The sequence below is a fragment of the Saccostrea echinata genome, unplaced genomic scaffold (genome assembly GCF_033153115.1).
Source record: "Saccostrea echinata isolate AGI-Se365-2 ecotype Australia unplaced genomic scaffold, CSIRO_AGI_Sech_v1 ptg000046l, whole genome shotgun sequence".
In the NCBI taxonomy this organism is placed as follows: Eukaryota; Metazoa; Mollusca; class Bivalvia; order Ostreida; family Ostreidae; genus Saccostrea; species Saccostrea echinata.
Genome location: NW_026889795.1, coordinates 6,673,029 through 6,689,447, shown reverse-complemented (window position 1 = coordinate 6,689,447; position 16,419 = coordinate 6,673,029). Strand labels below are relative to the sequence as shown.

General features: G+C 32.7%; 1 protein-coding gene across 1 annotated transcript in view; it reads left to right on the top strand.

The window, feature by feature from the left end:
• The first annotated feature begins 270 nt into the window (after nt 1-270).
• LOC133201986 (mitogen-activated protein kinase kinase kinase 20-like) overlaps nt 271-16,419 on the top strand; it is a 29,895-nt gene continuing 13,746 nt past the window's right edge. The window contains exons 1-15 of the mRNA XM_061337772.1: nt 271-346; nt 1,347-1,560; nt 2,189-2,276; nt 2,763-2,861; nt 3,693-3,758; nt 4,210-4,238; nt 4,848-4,931; nt 5,175-5,228; nt 5,858-5,944; nt 6,649-6,778; nt 9,339-9,390; nt 9,653-9,788; nt 10,679-10,723; nt 13,882-13,909; nt 15,135-15,271. Coding sequence (XP_061193756.1) covers nt 1,405-1,560; nt 2,189-2,276; nt 2,763-2,861; nt 3,693-3,758; nt 4,210-4,238; nt 4,848-4,931; nt 5,175-5,228; nt 5,858-5,944; nt 6,649-6,778; nt 9,339-9,390; nt 9,653-9,788; nt 10,679-10,723; nt 13,882-13,909; nt 15,135-15,271 — 1,191 coding nt within the window. The 5' untranslated portion in view covers nt 271-346; nt 1,347-1,404. The remainder of the gene's footprint in view (nt 347-1,346; nt 1,561-2,188; nt 2,277-2,762; nt 2,862-3,692; nt 3,759-4,209; nt 4,239-4,847; nt 4,932-5,174; nt 5,229-5,857; nt 5,945-6,648; nt 6,779-9,338; nt 9,391-9,652; nt 9,789-10,678; nt 10,724-13,881; nt 13,910-15,134; nt 15,272-16,419) is intronic.

Below are 16,419 nucleotides of genomic sequence, written 5' to 3'. Positions count from 1 at the left end.
TGCAAAACTCATGTGGTGTTTTATGAAAGTCCATATTTAAAACAAGAATTTCATGAAATGCTTGTTTTGTGTTAATGATGAAATTCCGGAAATTTCCAAAACTTAAAAAAAACTTTAGGGTCGGGTGCAAAAAAATAGGGTAAGTCGGGTAGCAGGAAACAAGACTATTATTTTTTTTGGCCTAAGTTGTGGAATGTTCCGAACACGGGATAGACTAACGGAACCGGTTTTAACATATTGACACATTGAAGCGTGCAACTGACATGGAGTTTTACAAGCGTCTGAAATATTTAGACTGTCAACATTCAGTGATTCACTTATCCCATGTAACTGGTAAAGGTGCTAGGTATTCGATTAATTTACCATTGAATATTGGAACACTAATGTAGATTCCATAGTTTTACTTCTATACTAGATATTTTGTTTGTTCCGTATGTCTCCAAATTAATTTTACATTTGATCGCAAGGCAAAATGCATGTTCAAGTTACTTATTTGTCCCATTTCAAAGTTTAACATGTTTATTTAGAAGGAAAGAGAGAGGGGATAACCCACACATACTGATATTTTAACACTAACTGTCACATTTTGCCTAAACTCTTGTTGTACACCCTACCTCCAGGGACATACATACCAGTATATTGGATCCTAAACTTACCCACAATTGTAGTACATTTCCCCTGTATGCAGGGATAGACACTAACTTTATTATCAATCCAAAGTAGATCAGTTCCAAAGTAGCTTTGATAAATTTCTAGTCTTCCTGATTTTCCCTTAAGACAAGGGATCAGACTGCTGACAGATGATTGAAGATGAAAACAAACTGTTTATGTGGCCTCATTTAGAATCAGTATGAAGTCAGGCACACATTTCCATTGAATTTTAATTAAGATAAAATCTAAGATGAACTCCAACAATTGTTCTAAGAGCCTCTTCTTGGCAATCTACATGCTACTGAACAATAAGTAGATCAAAGGATCCTATTTTAGTTACACTAAACCAAGGTTTCTAATTAGTGCATGTGATTATTCAATCAAGTTAATTAATGTAATTAAAACAAATATTCCATGTGTTACACTTACTTAAAAATTTGTTGAACAGAAATATTATATTTTTCAAATGAATATTGCACATTAAAAATCCCTTCATAATTTGTATTTTTCTTTTGTTGAAAAGATAGTTATGCACTGTAACTGTCTGGTTCATTAATATGTGTGTCTAAATTTCAAATGACTGTATCTTGTTATGTTATTTTACCAAATGTACACTACAAAAACAAATGTTTCATTGTGTAAACCAGGCCCATGCAAGCTTATTCTTTCTTTCGTCTGAATTCTTTTGTTTACAGAAGACATGGGTTGAAGATTAAAGACTCAGAGGCTTCGCTGATGGTACAGTAGGAGAGGATGGACCCGGCCATCTCTTTCTGTGAGATCGCCTTAGACGATCTCGAATTTTACGAGAGATGTGGTGGTGGATCCTTTGGGAGTGTTTACAGAGCCAAATGGAAGTCGGAAAACATTATTGTAGCTGTTAAGAAGTTACTTGTTTTGGATAAAGAAGTAAGTTGTCAGATAATTCATAATAAGAAATTTCTGGGCACCACGTTATCATAACTGTTTTCAACATGTACAGTCAAACCTCGTTATCTGGAACTTCATGGGACCAAAAAATACTTCGAGATATCCAAGGATTTGAGATATGCAGGGTAAAATACTTAAAGAATAAGGGTTGGGAATTACAAATCACTTCGATATATCCTTGGTATTTGAGATATCCATGTTCGAGATACCAAAGTTCAACTGTACTTGAATAGTGTCTTTGAGGTTCTTGAAGGACTCTAAACGTCTTTAAAGTTCTTTGTTGCTAAGTAAAGTTATCATATGTGGAAAATGAAAAGCATTACAATCTTTTGTTGCATATTTCAACTTGGAAAGTTACTGTAGATTCCTAAATATACACGAGAAATTAATTATTGCGTAATTTTGTGAGAAGCTCCACTCGCGAAATAAAATAACTCACTTTTATTTTAATGGTGCTGAACACCATATAAAATCTTATGATCAACCATTCACTCGCGATTTTCTATTCTCGCGATTTGACGTTTAAGATTATATTAAGTACTCGCCTAAAATAAGGAATCTACAGTATATAGATCTTGTAAATTTATTTCTTTATTTCTCGTTACAGGCTCATGTGTTGAGTTTACTGAGTCACAGAAATATTATACAGTTCTATGGCGCCGTGATGGAGGAACCCAACTATTGCTTAGTCACAGGTACAAAAGACACAATATTTATAAACGTAAACCAACTATTATTCGCGACATCTTTTATTCGCGATTCTTGAGTTTAGAATCCATCCGCGACTACTAATGTTAACGACTGAGGCAACATTGTACATAAATACAAAAGGGAGTAATTGATTCATGTGATTCGTGATGAGAAAAATTCTTAAGTAAAAAAAATCGCAAAACTCACAAATATTTTTCGCTCGTGAATAAAAGTTGGTTTACAGTATTTATAAACATGCAGTTTTTGTCTTTATAAGTCTTTTAATAGTGGTCTTTCCATTTTTTCAAACAAAAATTATACACATATTACATTTATTGTAAATTATACATTTATATATTGTCAAACCTGTTTGCAGAACCTCAGTTAATATTCAAAATTATGATAAATCACTCTATTGTGAATAGACACTACAGAGCAACTTAATATTCTGTTTAAAATGCCCTGACGTAATCTAATACATTATTCATCAGAGTTTGCTGAGAAAGGGTCTCTCTACGACTACCTACAGAATCCCAACAATATAATGGATTTCCAGCAGATTCTGACGTGGGCAACAGAGATAGCTCAGGGTACGTAACGGGGAACTTGTGAGGAGGTGTAATTGAAGCATGTTCAATAAGTTTAAAGGGGGGGGGGGGGCATATCAAGGAAATTTAATTGGTAAGATTAACATATTTTGAGTTAAAAATGCAGTTCTTGTCTATTGCAATGGCACAAGTAATAAAGATTTACTATCTGAATCAGGATACTGATATTAGTTTATGGCATGATAGGAATTTGTTTTTTTTTCTCAATTGAATTAATAGTACTTTACAATTCATTTCACACAATATACATGTGCTGTATATCAACTTTGCTTTGCATGCAATTGAAGTCCTCCATGATGAGTTTCATTAGGAAGGAGAAATCACAAAAGTTAATAGCTCCCACTTCTTCTAAGAAAGAGCAATTTGGACTGAAAAATCATGAGATAAACTTTATGCATATCACTATGTTTCAAATGACAAAGTATTGAATGAAAGTAACTGCAAAGGAAATTTAGTTTATACTGGTATATGGGACTGGATAAGAGAACTCAAAGTTGTAACTCAACTTTGTCTTAAATGAAAGTACATGTACATGGCAAAGAGTTTCACTTACACTGGGCATGTTATGTCCCAAAACATTAATTTTTGGATATTCAATGTTGGCACTCTGACATTTTATCATATCATTATATGGGAAATATTTATGGATTGTATACAATGAACATCTACCACAATATAAGTTTTGCTGCATACATTTTCTTTGTAAATAATACATAAACTGAAGAGGATTGTCTCATATTACTAGATAAAGTTTTATGTAAAGATCTACCACTAAAAAATGTCTTATATCTAACTTTTTTTTAAATATTTCAGGCATGAATTATCTTCACAATGAGGCTCCAATGAAAATCATACACAGGGATCTCAAGTCTAAAAATGGTATTATTACACCAACTAAAAAATCTTTAAAATACCCCCTTCCTGATTCTCAAATTTCAGAATGACCGAAGTATTGATGGAAAGCTTTATATAAGATCAGACACTTTTTGATGACCAAAAAAATGTGTTGTCTGTGTTTGTTTATATTTGTACAACTTTAAGACTCAAATTTGTACAATTTGACACAAAATTTTAGAAAAATGGCAGATGGTGTTTTATGAAATCTGATTAGAAGGGTCAGGTCCAAATTGAAACTATACTGTGTAAAAAAAAATTTATCAATGATACAAAGGGTTCTTCATCATTTACATTCTAAATTTTCTAATTATTTCGTTAAACTTTATGTTTCAAAAGAAGCAATAAATCTCAATTAGATATCCTCAAAAATGTACGTGTAATACATGAAACAAGTTTGATTTGATAATGATGTTTTGTTTATTTTTTTTTACAGTTGTCATCTCAGTCCAAGGTGTATGTAAGGTAAAGCTCCCCCCCCCCTCTCTCTCTCTCTCTCTTAATTTGAAGTAGCTCAAAGTTTTCTATACAGTACAAATATTTTGGTTTATAAGGAAATCACAGGGACTTCAAATTTTACTTCCTCATAACCTTGTAAGGAACATAGTGTAAAGTCTTGTATAGGATTCATTACAGTTTCCTTACAACAGAAGTATCTGTATAAGTGAGTTCCTTTATAACCAAATGTTACTGTATAATACTATTGAGAATCAGCTGCTGAATAATTTTCTGCCACAGACACAGTTAAACAGGTGTACAAGAAACCCTTATAAAGTGAATTCCTGCTTTTAATGAATGATGTAACATTTCGCCATCAATGAGTTACTCATGAAATAATAAGTAACTCTGGACTGCATGTTTTATGGATAAAGCAATGTTATTTAGACCCAGTTGCCTAGTATATCTGTGTTTTACTGTAAATGTTTATTGTCTCTGTAGTTGCCTATATCTGTGTTTTACTGTAAATGTTTATTGTCTCTGTAGTTGCCTATATCTGTGTTTTACTGTAAATGTTTATTGTCTCTGTAGTTGCCTATATCTGTGTTTTACTGTAAATGTTTATTGTCTCTGTAGATCTGTGACTTTGGAGCCTCCAGGTTTATGGGCAGTACCACAAAAATGTCACTAGCTGGAACCTTTCCCTGGATGGCACCAGAGGTATCCCAAAAATTAATGTCATTTAAATTGTATCATCAAATTTCACATTATCTTAGTATCTTAACATTTATTGTACAAGAGTTGTCCCTTAAAATCCATAAAATTCAGTAACATTTTCAGTTTTGATATAACTTGGAACTTAGCAATACAGGAAACCCCAAGTTACATTGAAAATAAACCCTAAATGTGTTCCATATACAAACAGTCTTTAGTCAGTGTGTATTTGTGATTTTATTTCTACAGGTTATACAGAGTTTACCTGTGTCAGAATCCTGTGACACCTGGTCCTATGGTGTGGTAAGACTTACTTTATTGGGGGGGGGGGGGGGGGCTCTAAAGGTTGACTTTTTCTGATTATGACATTTTTTTTATAAAGGAGGTGGAGATAAAAATAGAATTTAAGCAAATTAAGTCCATTAGAAATTTGGTATCTCAAGCAATTGATATCTGGAATACCATGGGTATGTCAAAGTGAGCTTGAAGTCCCAAATAATTTTTTAACTGAGTTCGAGGTAACAAGGTTTGATTGTATCATATGGGGAAAACAATGATGATAAATGCTATGAAGGGAAGTAATTCATCAATTTTAGAGTTATTTCCCTTAGCAGAAAGTCAATCTTACTAAATCTTAATCTATTCTCAAGTACATAAATACATTTTGTCAATGTTTATCATTACTTAGGCAAAGAAAATTATTATTAAATAACTTTGTCTATATTTACAGAGTAAAATGAATCTTATTGCTAGGCAAATTGACTCTTCAAAAATTTGTATAAACTCAAACTCCATGATCTGGAATTGTTTTTTTAAAAGTTATTGATAGTTTACTAATGTGATTTTGTCAAATGTGGCTAAACTCTTGAGAAGGAAAGATATGTGTTGCATTTTGATATGAGTGTTTTGAGATACAAGAGACTGAATTCCAGGTGCTGTGGGAACTACTGACTCATGAGGTACCATACAGGGGAATCGAGGGATTCCAGGTCGCTTGGCTGGTTGTTGAAAAAGGGGAGGTAAATATGTGACAGTACAACAAAATGTACTACATATAGAATATGTTATTATATACCCAACTGTTTGTCACTCAGTTTAACTGTTGAATTTATGCAATCACGTGACGGTGTGATCCAACATTGTGGACCACCACACTGTGGTTTTCTGAATCCATATCACACCTCTCTGAAACTGATGATGTAGTTCACAGATAAATGACATTTTTATTCTCGCACATCAAAAAAGTTCCTTGACAAAATGGTTTGTTTAATGGATAAAAGTTATGTAATTGGTCCAGAAAGTTTCCTTTTATTATATTTTGCTAGTTGTAAAGGGGTTTATAATAAATTTATCATTATAACAGTAACTTGATCCAAAGAGCCGTATCACGTCATGTTGACAGGCGCGGATCATCAGATCAAAAAAATGCGAAGGGTCGAGTTTGATCTGATGATCCGCGCCTGTCAACTTGATGTAATACGTCTCTTCGGATCAAGTTACGGTTAAAATAATATACATGTATATATAACAGAATTGATCCAAGTTAATACATAAATTATTTACCACCTCAAGTTTTGAAATTATACAATGAACATTCCATATACTATTTATAGTATACTATGCTACAATACAATGTGCTATTCATAGAAAGAACTGTATTTTTAGTGAAATCAAAAAAAGTTACTTCTCAAAATTCATCTGAGACATTATTGATATTTTTCAGAGATTAACCATTCCTAGTACATGTCCGCCATGTTTTGCCAAATTGATGAGGCAGAGCTGGAACACTGAGCCCAAACTGAGACCGAACTTTAAGGATATACTTCTTACATTACATTCCATGTTAAGTGATGGTGTGTTATCTTACATTACATTCCATGTTAAGTGATGGTGTGTTATCTTCTTACATTACATTCCATGTTAAGTGATGGTGTGTTATCTTACATTACATTCCTTGTTAAGTGATGGTGTGTTATCTTACATTACATTCCTTGTTAAGTGGTGGTGTGTTATCTTATTTGACATTCCATGTTAAGTGATGGTGTGTTATCTTCTTACATTACATTCCATGTTAAGTGATGGTGTGTTATCTTACATTACATTCCATGTTAAGTGATGGTGTGTTATCTTACATTACATTCCATGTTAAGTGATGGTGTGTTATCTTCTTACATTACATTCCATGTTAAGTGATGGTGTGTTATCTTCTTATATTACATTCCATGTTGATTGATGGTGTATTATTGTACATTACATTCCATGTTAAGTGATGGTGTGTTATCTTACATTACATTCCTTGTTAAGTGGTGGTGTGTTATCTTATTTGACATTCCATGTTAAGTGATGGTGTGTTATCTTCTTACATTACATTCCATGTTAAGTGATGGTGTGTTATCTTACATTACATTCCATGTTAAGTGATGGTGTGTTATCTTACATTACATTCCATGTTAAGTGATGGTGTGTTATCTTACATTACATTCCTTGTTAAGTGGTGGTGTGTTATCTTATTTGACATTCCATGTTAAGTGATGGTGTGTTATCTTCTTACATTACATTCCATGTTAAGTGATAGTGTGTTATCTTACATTACATTCCATGTTAAGTGATGGTGTGTTATCTTACATTACGTTCCATGTTTAGTGATGGTGTGTTATCTTACATTACATTCCATGTTAAGTGATGGTGTGTTGTCTTACATTACATTCCATGTTAAGTGATGGTGTGTTATCTTACATTACATTCCATGTTAAGTGATGGTGTGTTTTCTTACATTACATTCCATGTTAAGTGATGGTGTGTTATCTTACATTATATTCCATGTTAAGTGATGGTGTGTTATCTTACATTACATTCCATGTTAAGTGATGGTGTGTTATCTTACATTACATTCCATGTTAAGTGATGGTATGTTATCTTACATTACATTCCATGTTAAGTGATGGTGTGTTGTCTTACATTACACTCCATGTTAAGTGATGGTGTGTTATCTTACATTACATTCCATGTTAAGTGATGGTGTGTTATCTTCTTACATTACATTCCATGTTAAGTGGTGGTGTGTTATCTTACATTACATTCCATGTTAAGTGATGGTGTGTTATCTTCTTACATTACATTCCATGTTAAGTGATGGTGTGTTATCTTCTTACATTACATTCCACATTAAGTGATGGTGTGTTATCTTACATTACATTCCATGTTAAGTGATGATATGTTATCTTACATTACATTCCATGTTAAGTGATGGTGTGTTATCTTACATTACATTCCATGTTAAGTGATGGTGTGTTATCTTACATTACATTCCATGTTTAGTGATGGTATGTTATCTTACATTATATTCCATGTTAAGTGATGCCATGTTATCTTACATTACATTCCATGTTAAGTGATGGTGTGTTATCTTCTTACATTACATTCCATGTTAAGTGATGGTGTGTTATCTTACATTACATTCCATGTTAAGTGATGGTGTGTTGTCTTACATTACATTCCATGTTAAGTGATGGTGTGTTATCTTACATTACATTCCATGTTAAGTGATAGTGTGTTATCCACTTATTTTTATAAACACAAACTTTGAGAGCAAAGTGAAAAAGTAAAATCAAAGTTGATGATCCTTACGGTCAAGATCTAGTAAATGAAAGGTCCCTACAGATTTCTCCGAGAAAAACATTCCTTTAATGATGCTTTATAAGTGAAGCTTATTAAAATTAGGTATACAGGGGCATACTTTTTAGGTAATCAAGAAGAAAAAAAGCATAATTGAATCTGTCGTTTCCAATGAAAATTGAAGAAAACTGGTCATGATTATGGGAGTTTACTCCATATCAGACAAAAAAAATATACCCAGATTGCCTACAGTCTCTGAGAAAATGGTAATGTTCTTGGCCTAGAATAATGTAAAATGAATATAGGTATTGGGATTACTTTTGACATGATTTTAAATTGAATTCCATGAAAATGATTCATTTACTTAACAATCCTATTATAGTCATAAAGTACAGAAAAAAAGAATATTTTAATAATTATTAATTATGACATCATGATGGGTCTAGCACCAAGAAGACAGTCAAAGTCATTTACTAGATCTTGACATTAAAAAATATTATCATCAAATGCTGGAGTAAATAATATATTTTTAGACAAATTTATCATTGTGCCTTTTTGGAACTTTTGGGAAGCAAAGTATAATCATTTTAAAAGAATTTGAAAGCAAAGGAATTGCTGCTGTATGCAACGTACATGTAATTTATTTTAATTATTTGAAATGGCTACTATGAAGAATTTAGATCATTTGAATTCATTTGAGACTCTTTTTTTTTTTAACGTAATTTAGATTTACTTGAAGTAGTTATTGAAAGAGGAAATTTGAATGCATTGTAATTTACATTGTTTGATCATTTTTAGATTCACTGCCAGATCAGACAAATTCCTTTCTGGAGCACAGAGAAGTTTGGAGGTTAGAATCTATTTATACATGTACTTTCTGTAAAAATTTGATTTGTTATAGATGTTGTATATCTGATAAGTTGATAATAAAGTACCTTATTGAAAATTCAAATTTGCAGTAAATCTAATAAAGAAAGAAAATATCTATAATGATGAATAAATGATCACTAGATGTTGATAGCACAGAATATTTTCATAACACTGACTGCTTTTTGAAGAGTATTAGTCATTGTTAAAAATTATCTTAAAAAGATTTAATGAATTCATTTCAGAAAAGAAATACAAGCTACAATAGAAAGACTAAAAAGAGCAGAGAGTAATTTGACTGCCAAAGAACGGGAGTTAATGGAACGAGAAATTAAACTGTTAGAAAGGGAGAAAACTCTGGAACAACAATTCCGAGCTGTGGTTAGATACTCTGTCATATGTTTTGATATATGTAGGACTGCTAGGTTTGGAAGATATAATACTATAACATTTTATATAATCATGTCTGTATAGATATTTTTGAATTAGAAATATTAATTTTTCTGTATATTTCCCATTGGCAAGTTTGTTAATGACATATATATGAAATTATCTGTACCTGGTACACTTTACACATTATTGAAAGAAGCAAGGTTCACTAAGGGCTTTTTTTGGCCCTGTGAATTTATATAAAAAAATCAGCACTGCTTCATTTTAGTTGACAATGCATTAGAGATCACTTAGACCCTTGGCAACTGCTAGTCGTGTGAATTATGATGTCAAGAAGTTTATTATTCCCTTTCCTGGAAATTCTTTCAGATATGGGCAATATTTTAAGCTGTTTTTCAATATACATGTATTTCATATAGATATATGTCATATAAATATACAATTATAAAATAATAGATTGTAAGATGTTTTATTTTTTGAATCAGCTGGTGTGCTCATGTTTTAACACTTTGCAGAAGGTACTCAAATACACCTGTTTTCTGTAAAATTCAAGAACATTGCTATTTCATGAAGCCTGTTTTCCAAAACTTGGACTCTCAGAGGAAACTTTGCTATAGGAAATGAAAGTACTAAGTCTCTACTGTATATTGATGTTTGATGTGGGACATAGGGCATTAGTCATTTATTTAGTGCATGGGCCATTTTATGCATAAAGTGAACCTAGCTCTTTTATTCCCTTTTGAAAACTGTCTCGGCCAACATTTGCATATGAATGCCTGTTTTTCCCAGCACTAATGAGTTTAACTTGCTGCTCTTGTTAATAGTTCAAGCGTGACTTCACAGAAATTAATTACAGACACATATATTCTGATTATTTACAGCATTTGGATTCCTATGATGTCAATTCCTGGAGTGAGATTGATGTGGTAAGTTTTTATTGAATCTCATTAGTAACCACGGTAACTCAAATAACCGTTTTGATACTTGACGTATGAAAACTCACTGAACAACAAATGGTTGTTTGCATGTATACTATAGATATTGTGAGCTTGGTTTTTTTTTAAACGCCCGTCTTTAGACGGGACGTATTATGTTATGGCGTTCATGTCCGTCCGTCTGTCCGTCCGTCCGTCTGTCCGTCTGTCTGTCTGTTAGCTTTTCTCGTGTCCGGCTCATAACTTTAATACTATTAGGCCTAGGATTATCAAACTTTGTCAGTTGATACTTCTTGGGTAGAAGGTGTGTCGCGCACTAAAAGTAGGTCGTTCTGACCTTTAATTAAGATGCTATGGCCAAATATGGAAAAATCCTGTCCGGCTGATAACTAGAAAACTATTAGACTTAGAATCATCAAACTTGGCCAATTTATGCATCTTAGGTGTGTCGCGACCTATTTCAAGGTCACTGTGACCTTTAATTTAAGTGAAATTTTAAAAAAAAACTATCTTTTTACTATTAAATTACACAATCCCAAAAAATGTAAAAATGTTGTAGTATCCGTATCAAAAAAATGTTAAAATCAAGAAAATACTTATTTTTTTCATTATATACTTTCAGCAATCTATAAGAAATATAATGTTACAAGAGAAATTCCACCTCTCCCATGAGTGTAATTATCAAGCACTGGTCAAGGAGAATTTTGATAAAAGAAAATTGCATGTCAAATTAGAGAGAAATTAATGAGTTTAGTGTGAGGAGCTAACTGGTAGAGCATCTCTGATCAAGCAGGTGTTATCTATGTCTCTTGGGAATTGGGCAGAGGAATCAGCCATGTTGGATTAAATAGTTTTTGTGGGCTAGCCTAACTTTTAAAATGAATTTGGTGAAAAGTAATTAGAACTAATTTGATATTGTATAATAAACTAGTTTGATATTGTATAATAAACTAATTAATTAAAACTAATTATACTTGGGGGGGGGGGGGTGATATTGGAACTAGCATGCCCGTTGTCCATATGAATTGCAGCTTAAAACCAGTCTGACATTGAATCTAAAGGAAAAAAAAAGAAAGTATTTAAAAAAAAAATTAATTATGGTAGATAGTCCCTACAAATCTAAGAGTCTAGCAGAAACCTTATTAAAAATGTTGCATCAAGATTACAATTTTTTTTTATGCCCCCGGATCGAAAGATCCCGGGGGTATATTGTTTTTGTCCTGTCTGTCTGTTTGTCTGTTTGTTTGTCTGTTTGTCTGTCTGTCTGTTGTCAACTTTAACCTTGCCCATAACTTTTGATTGGTTGGAGCTATGACTTTCATATTTCACATGTGTATTCCTTGTGACAAGACCTTTCTTTGGGTACCATCATATTTGACCTTTTGACCTTGACCTTGGAGTTTGACCCACTTTTGCAAAATTTTATGAGACTTTAACCTTGGCCATAACTTCTGAACAGTTGGAGCTTGGGGTTTCAAACTTCACATGTGTATTCTTTGTGACAAGGCCTTCTTTTGGATACCAACCACTTTGACCTTTTGACCTTGACCTTGGACTTTGACCTACTTTTGAAAAACTTTAACCTTGGCCATAACTTTTGAACAGTTGGTGCCCAGGGTTTCAAACTTCACATGTGTATTTCTTGTGACAAGACCTTCCTCTGGATATCAACCACTTTGACCCTTTTGACCTTGACCTAGGAGTTTGACCTACTTTTGAAAAACTTTAACCTTGGCCATAACTTTTGAATGGTTTATGCTAGGGCTTTCATACTTTACATATGTAATCCTTGTGACAAGACCTTCCTTTGGATACCAACGACTTTGACCCTTTGACCTTGACCCAGGAGTTTGACCTACTTTTGAAAAACTTTAACCTTGGCCATAACTTTTGAATGGTTGGTGCTAGGGCTTTCATACTTCACATATGTAATCCTTGTGACTAGGTCTTCCTTTGGATACCAACCACTTTGACCGTGACCTTGACTTTTATTTAAAAAACTTTAACCTTCACCATAACTTTTGAACAGTTGTATCTAGGTCTTTCAAATTTCACAGGTGTTTTCCTCGAGACAAGATCTTTCTTTGGGTATCAACATTTTTTATCTTTTGGCCTGGATTTTGACTTTTATTTGAGAAACTTTAACCTTCGACATAAGCTACCATACGGGGGCATAGTGTTTCACAAACACATCTTGTTTCTTTTTATAAATCTTTATAACAAATTGAAAAAAAAAAATCTTTGTATTCAAATTTAATTTCAGAATGACATAAATATTCATTTTAAATGCACTACAAAGCAGATAGCACAGATCCATTCATCCCTTGGGAGTAATGAGTGGACATGCATCCAGTTAAAGAATAATTAATGTGTTCAGTGTAGGAAGGCTAGCTGTCTCAATCATTTTTGTTAGCGGATCTCTGATCAAGCTCTTATCTGTATCCTTTGGGAATTAGACAGAAGAACTGCTGGTCAGTTTATAGCATGTGTCATTTGATGGCCAGTCTTTTATTTTAAAATTAATTTGGTATAGATTAAGTTAAGACTAAATTGATATTGTTTAATTGACATTTTTATTTTATTTTTTGAAAATATTGATGAACAAATTTCAGAGCATCATGTCTCACAAATATGAAAGATTGTGTGTGTGTGTCACTGTGTGTGTGTGTGTGTGGGGGGGGGGGGGGGGGGGGGGCTGCAGATGGGTATTTGTCAAGCTCTAACACAACCAGTTGAGGATCAATAATGTTATATTTGTTATAATTCATGCCTACACCATAGGAAATGTATAAACAAATATTATAAGGAATGGAAAAATCTTGGAAATCCTTGTATCAAGGTTGACTTGATTTTCTTGCACTCTGAACTGTTTGTGATAATTGAACAATATTTGACGGGCGTATCATGCTGTGGCGGGGCACTTTATTTCTTCTTTTTTTGGAGTGGGGGGGGGGACTCAGAATTTATGCTACATTTATGAATACTATGTATGGTTCTGTATTTTCTTTATAGTATCTTTGCAGTGAAGTAAATACAGAAACATTTTCTTTTCAAAAAATAAAATATCCATTCTCTCTAATATAATGATTAATATCCATCCTAGGAATGTTTTATACATGTTCTAATTAATTATTTATTATTACTTGTAGTATCAGTGGGTTCTCCAAATGCAAAATGGTAAGCATTTAAAAATGATTTACAATTCCATAAAATCCATAGATAAAATTTAAAACAAAATTAATGCCCTGTTCACACAGAGAGTTTAATTTGAATTAAACGTAAGTTACTGCGAATTAAGTTTGATCCGCGTTCACATGGAGAATTTAATGCGAATTAGTTTAATTCGAATTAGTTTACTGCGCATTAAATTACTTCGCATTAGCTCTGTGTGAATGCTAAGCGAAGCTAATTCGAATTAAATGTTGACGCATGCGTTAGGGCAGAATTAAGTCACAGGCCACATGTCGATGGTCAAATATAGGTACTTGTGCTATTTTTGAGTGGAAAACAAAGGAGAATTATGTTAATCACTAAAATGTGTACAGACACTATGACATTATGTCAAATTCATATCTGCTCTGCACAATATGACGTGATTTGTAAATGACGTCATAATAACCTCACTGAATAGCCATGTTGTAGAAATAACATTATAATTCGCATTAGTTTACTTCGCATTAGCTGTCGTGTGAATGCAATTTAATTTGCATTAATTTAATTTGCATCATTTCACTTCGCATTAATTTACTGCGAATTAAACTCTCCGTGTGAACAGGGCATAAGAAGCCTTAGGATAAAACATACATGTAGTTAATTTAAAATTCTGACTTTTCCATCTTTAGTAACAAATTTAACCGTTACTCTCCTAGAGTAACTGTTTTTAATATTTTCATGACACTCCATAGAAAGTATCCATTATATATGGAAAGATTGGTTATTTGATGGTTAAGGTCATATCCAGGAGCTCAGTGTCAGAGTAGAAGGGGTTGTTTTAAGCTTTTCAGTGGAGCAGTTCATCTATTGAACTAATGTGTAACAAATCAATATAAGAAATCAAACATTTTTTAGGTACTAACTCTCACTGTGATTGTTACAAATAGCTTCACTACTTGGTTTTCTGGTGTCTATAAACCATGTGCACCACTGTGTGGTGTAGATTGCTATACACTTCATACCTACTCTGTAGTTTTATCTTTTATGCACAATATAAAGAATTCATACATATATTAGAAGGGAGGTTTGATCTGTGTGTGCCGTTGACCCTTATCATTTGATTTGAAGGACATTCCCATTGACCTTGTTCCATTTTTCTGTGTCCTTGACCCTTGATATTTATTATGTAGGACATTCCAATGACCTTGTTCCAATTTCTGTGTCCTTGACCATCACATTTATTATATAGGACATTCTAGTGACCTTGCCCAGTATGCAGGCATCTTCCTTCAGCACAACATAACTGGCAAACGACTGATGATGTTAAATCTAGAACGCATTCAAGCTATGGGCATTACTTCAACTGGGCACAGTATGGAACTTATGGTAAGTCATGTGTGCAATTTTAGATATGGGCATTACTTCAACGAGGCACAGAATGTGACTTATGGTAAGTCATGTGTGCAATTTTAAATATGGGCATTACTTCAACTGGGCACAGTATATGGCTTATTTAGGTTGTGTAGGGCACTTCTAAACATGGGGATCACTTCAGAATGCAGATTTCGCAATGGTTAGTCATAGAAGGAATTTACTCAGGCAAAGTATGGAATTATTTTAAGAGTGAGCAAAATAAGGAAGTATCTTCCAGTTACAATTAATGCAAGAATTCAAGGATATGCAGAAAACCTACGAATTTTCATAGTCTTTGCTTTAATATGTTTTGAAAATATACAAAATCCGTAATGTAGGGGGTTTTGACACTACATTTTTAATTATAAAATTCCAAAAACTGTCCACCACTCAAAATTATTTAGTGATAGGTTCTTGAAAATGATTTCTATATAATCATAAACTACCACACTAAAAATCATACTTGATCATTGAAAACACAATTTTTGATTTGTCTTAAATGATTCTTTTCAAAATAATTAACAGGTTTTGGTATTTGTACTAAGAGTACAGCAGAAATGCAGAGGCCTATAAAATTTTATATTAAGTACCTGGACCAATTCCTAGAAAGGGGGGGGGGGGCTTCATGTATATTTCAAAGTGAAGTAATGAATGTCGTGATTAAAGTCACTTGGGCCAGTTGTTATTGTAAAAAAAATATATATATATTTCTGGTTGTTTGTGAAAAGTAAATCTTGCTAGAAAGTTTCCACTTTTGTAAAATTATATTGGCAGAGTCTGGTTTTTTTTTAAAGATATTAATATATTAAATTTTAAAAAGTAATTTTTCTTAGGTCATGGATTTGGATTCAGATTTCTCTTACAAATACTGTTGATGACCAAATAAATCAATCACATGATTTCTATTTTTATATATTCAGTGTACATGTACATTTATTGTGTAAGAAAAATATGCATCTCACTCAGACAAAGTCAATTTAAGAAAAATAACAAAAAAATCATAAAATACACAATATGTGAAAGAATATGTTGCGATTTAGAGATAAATTTTGTCATTTTTCTTCACTTTCTGATTACAGACAGAAATAGAATTGTTATTTCATGATAACATTGTTATTTTG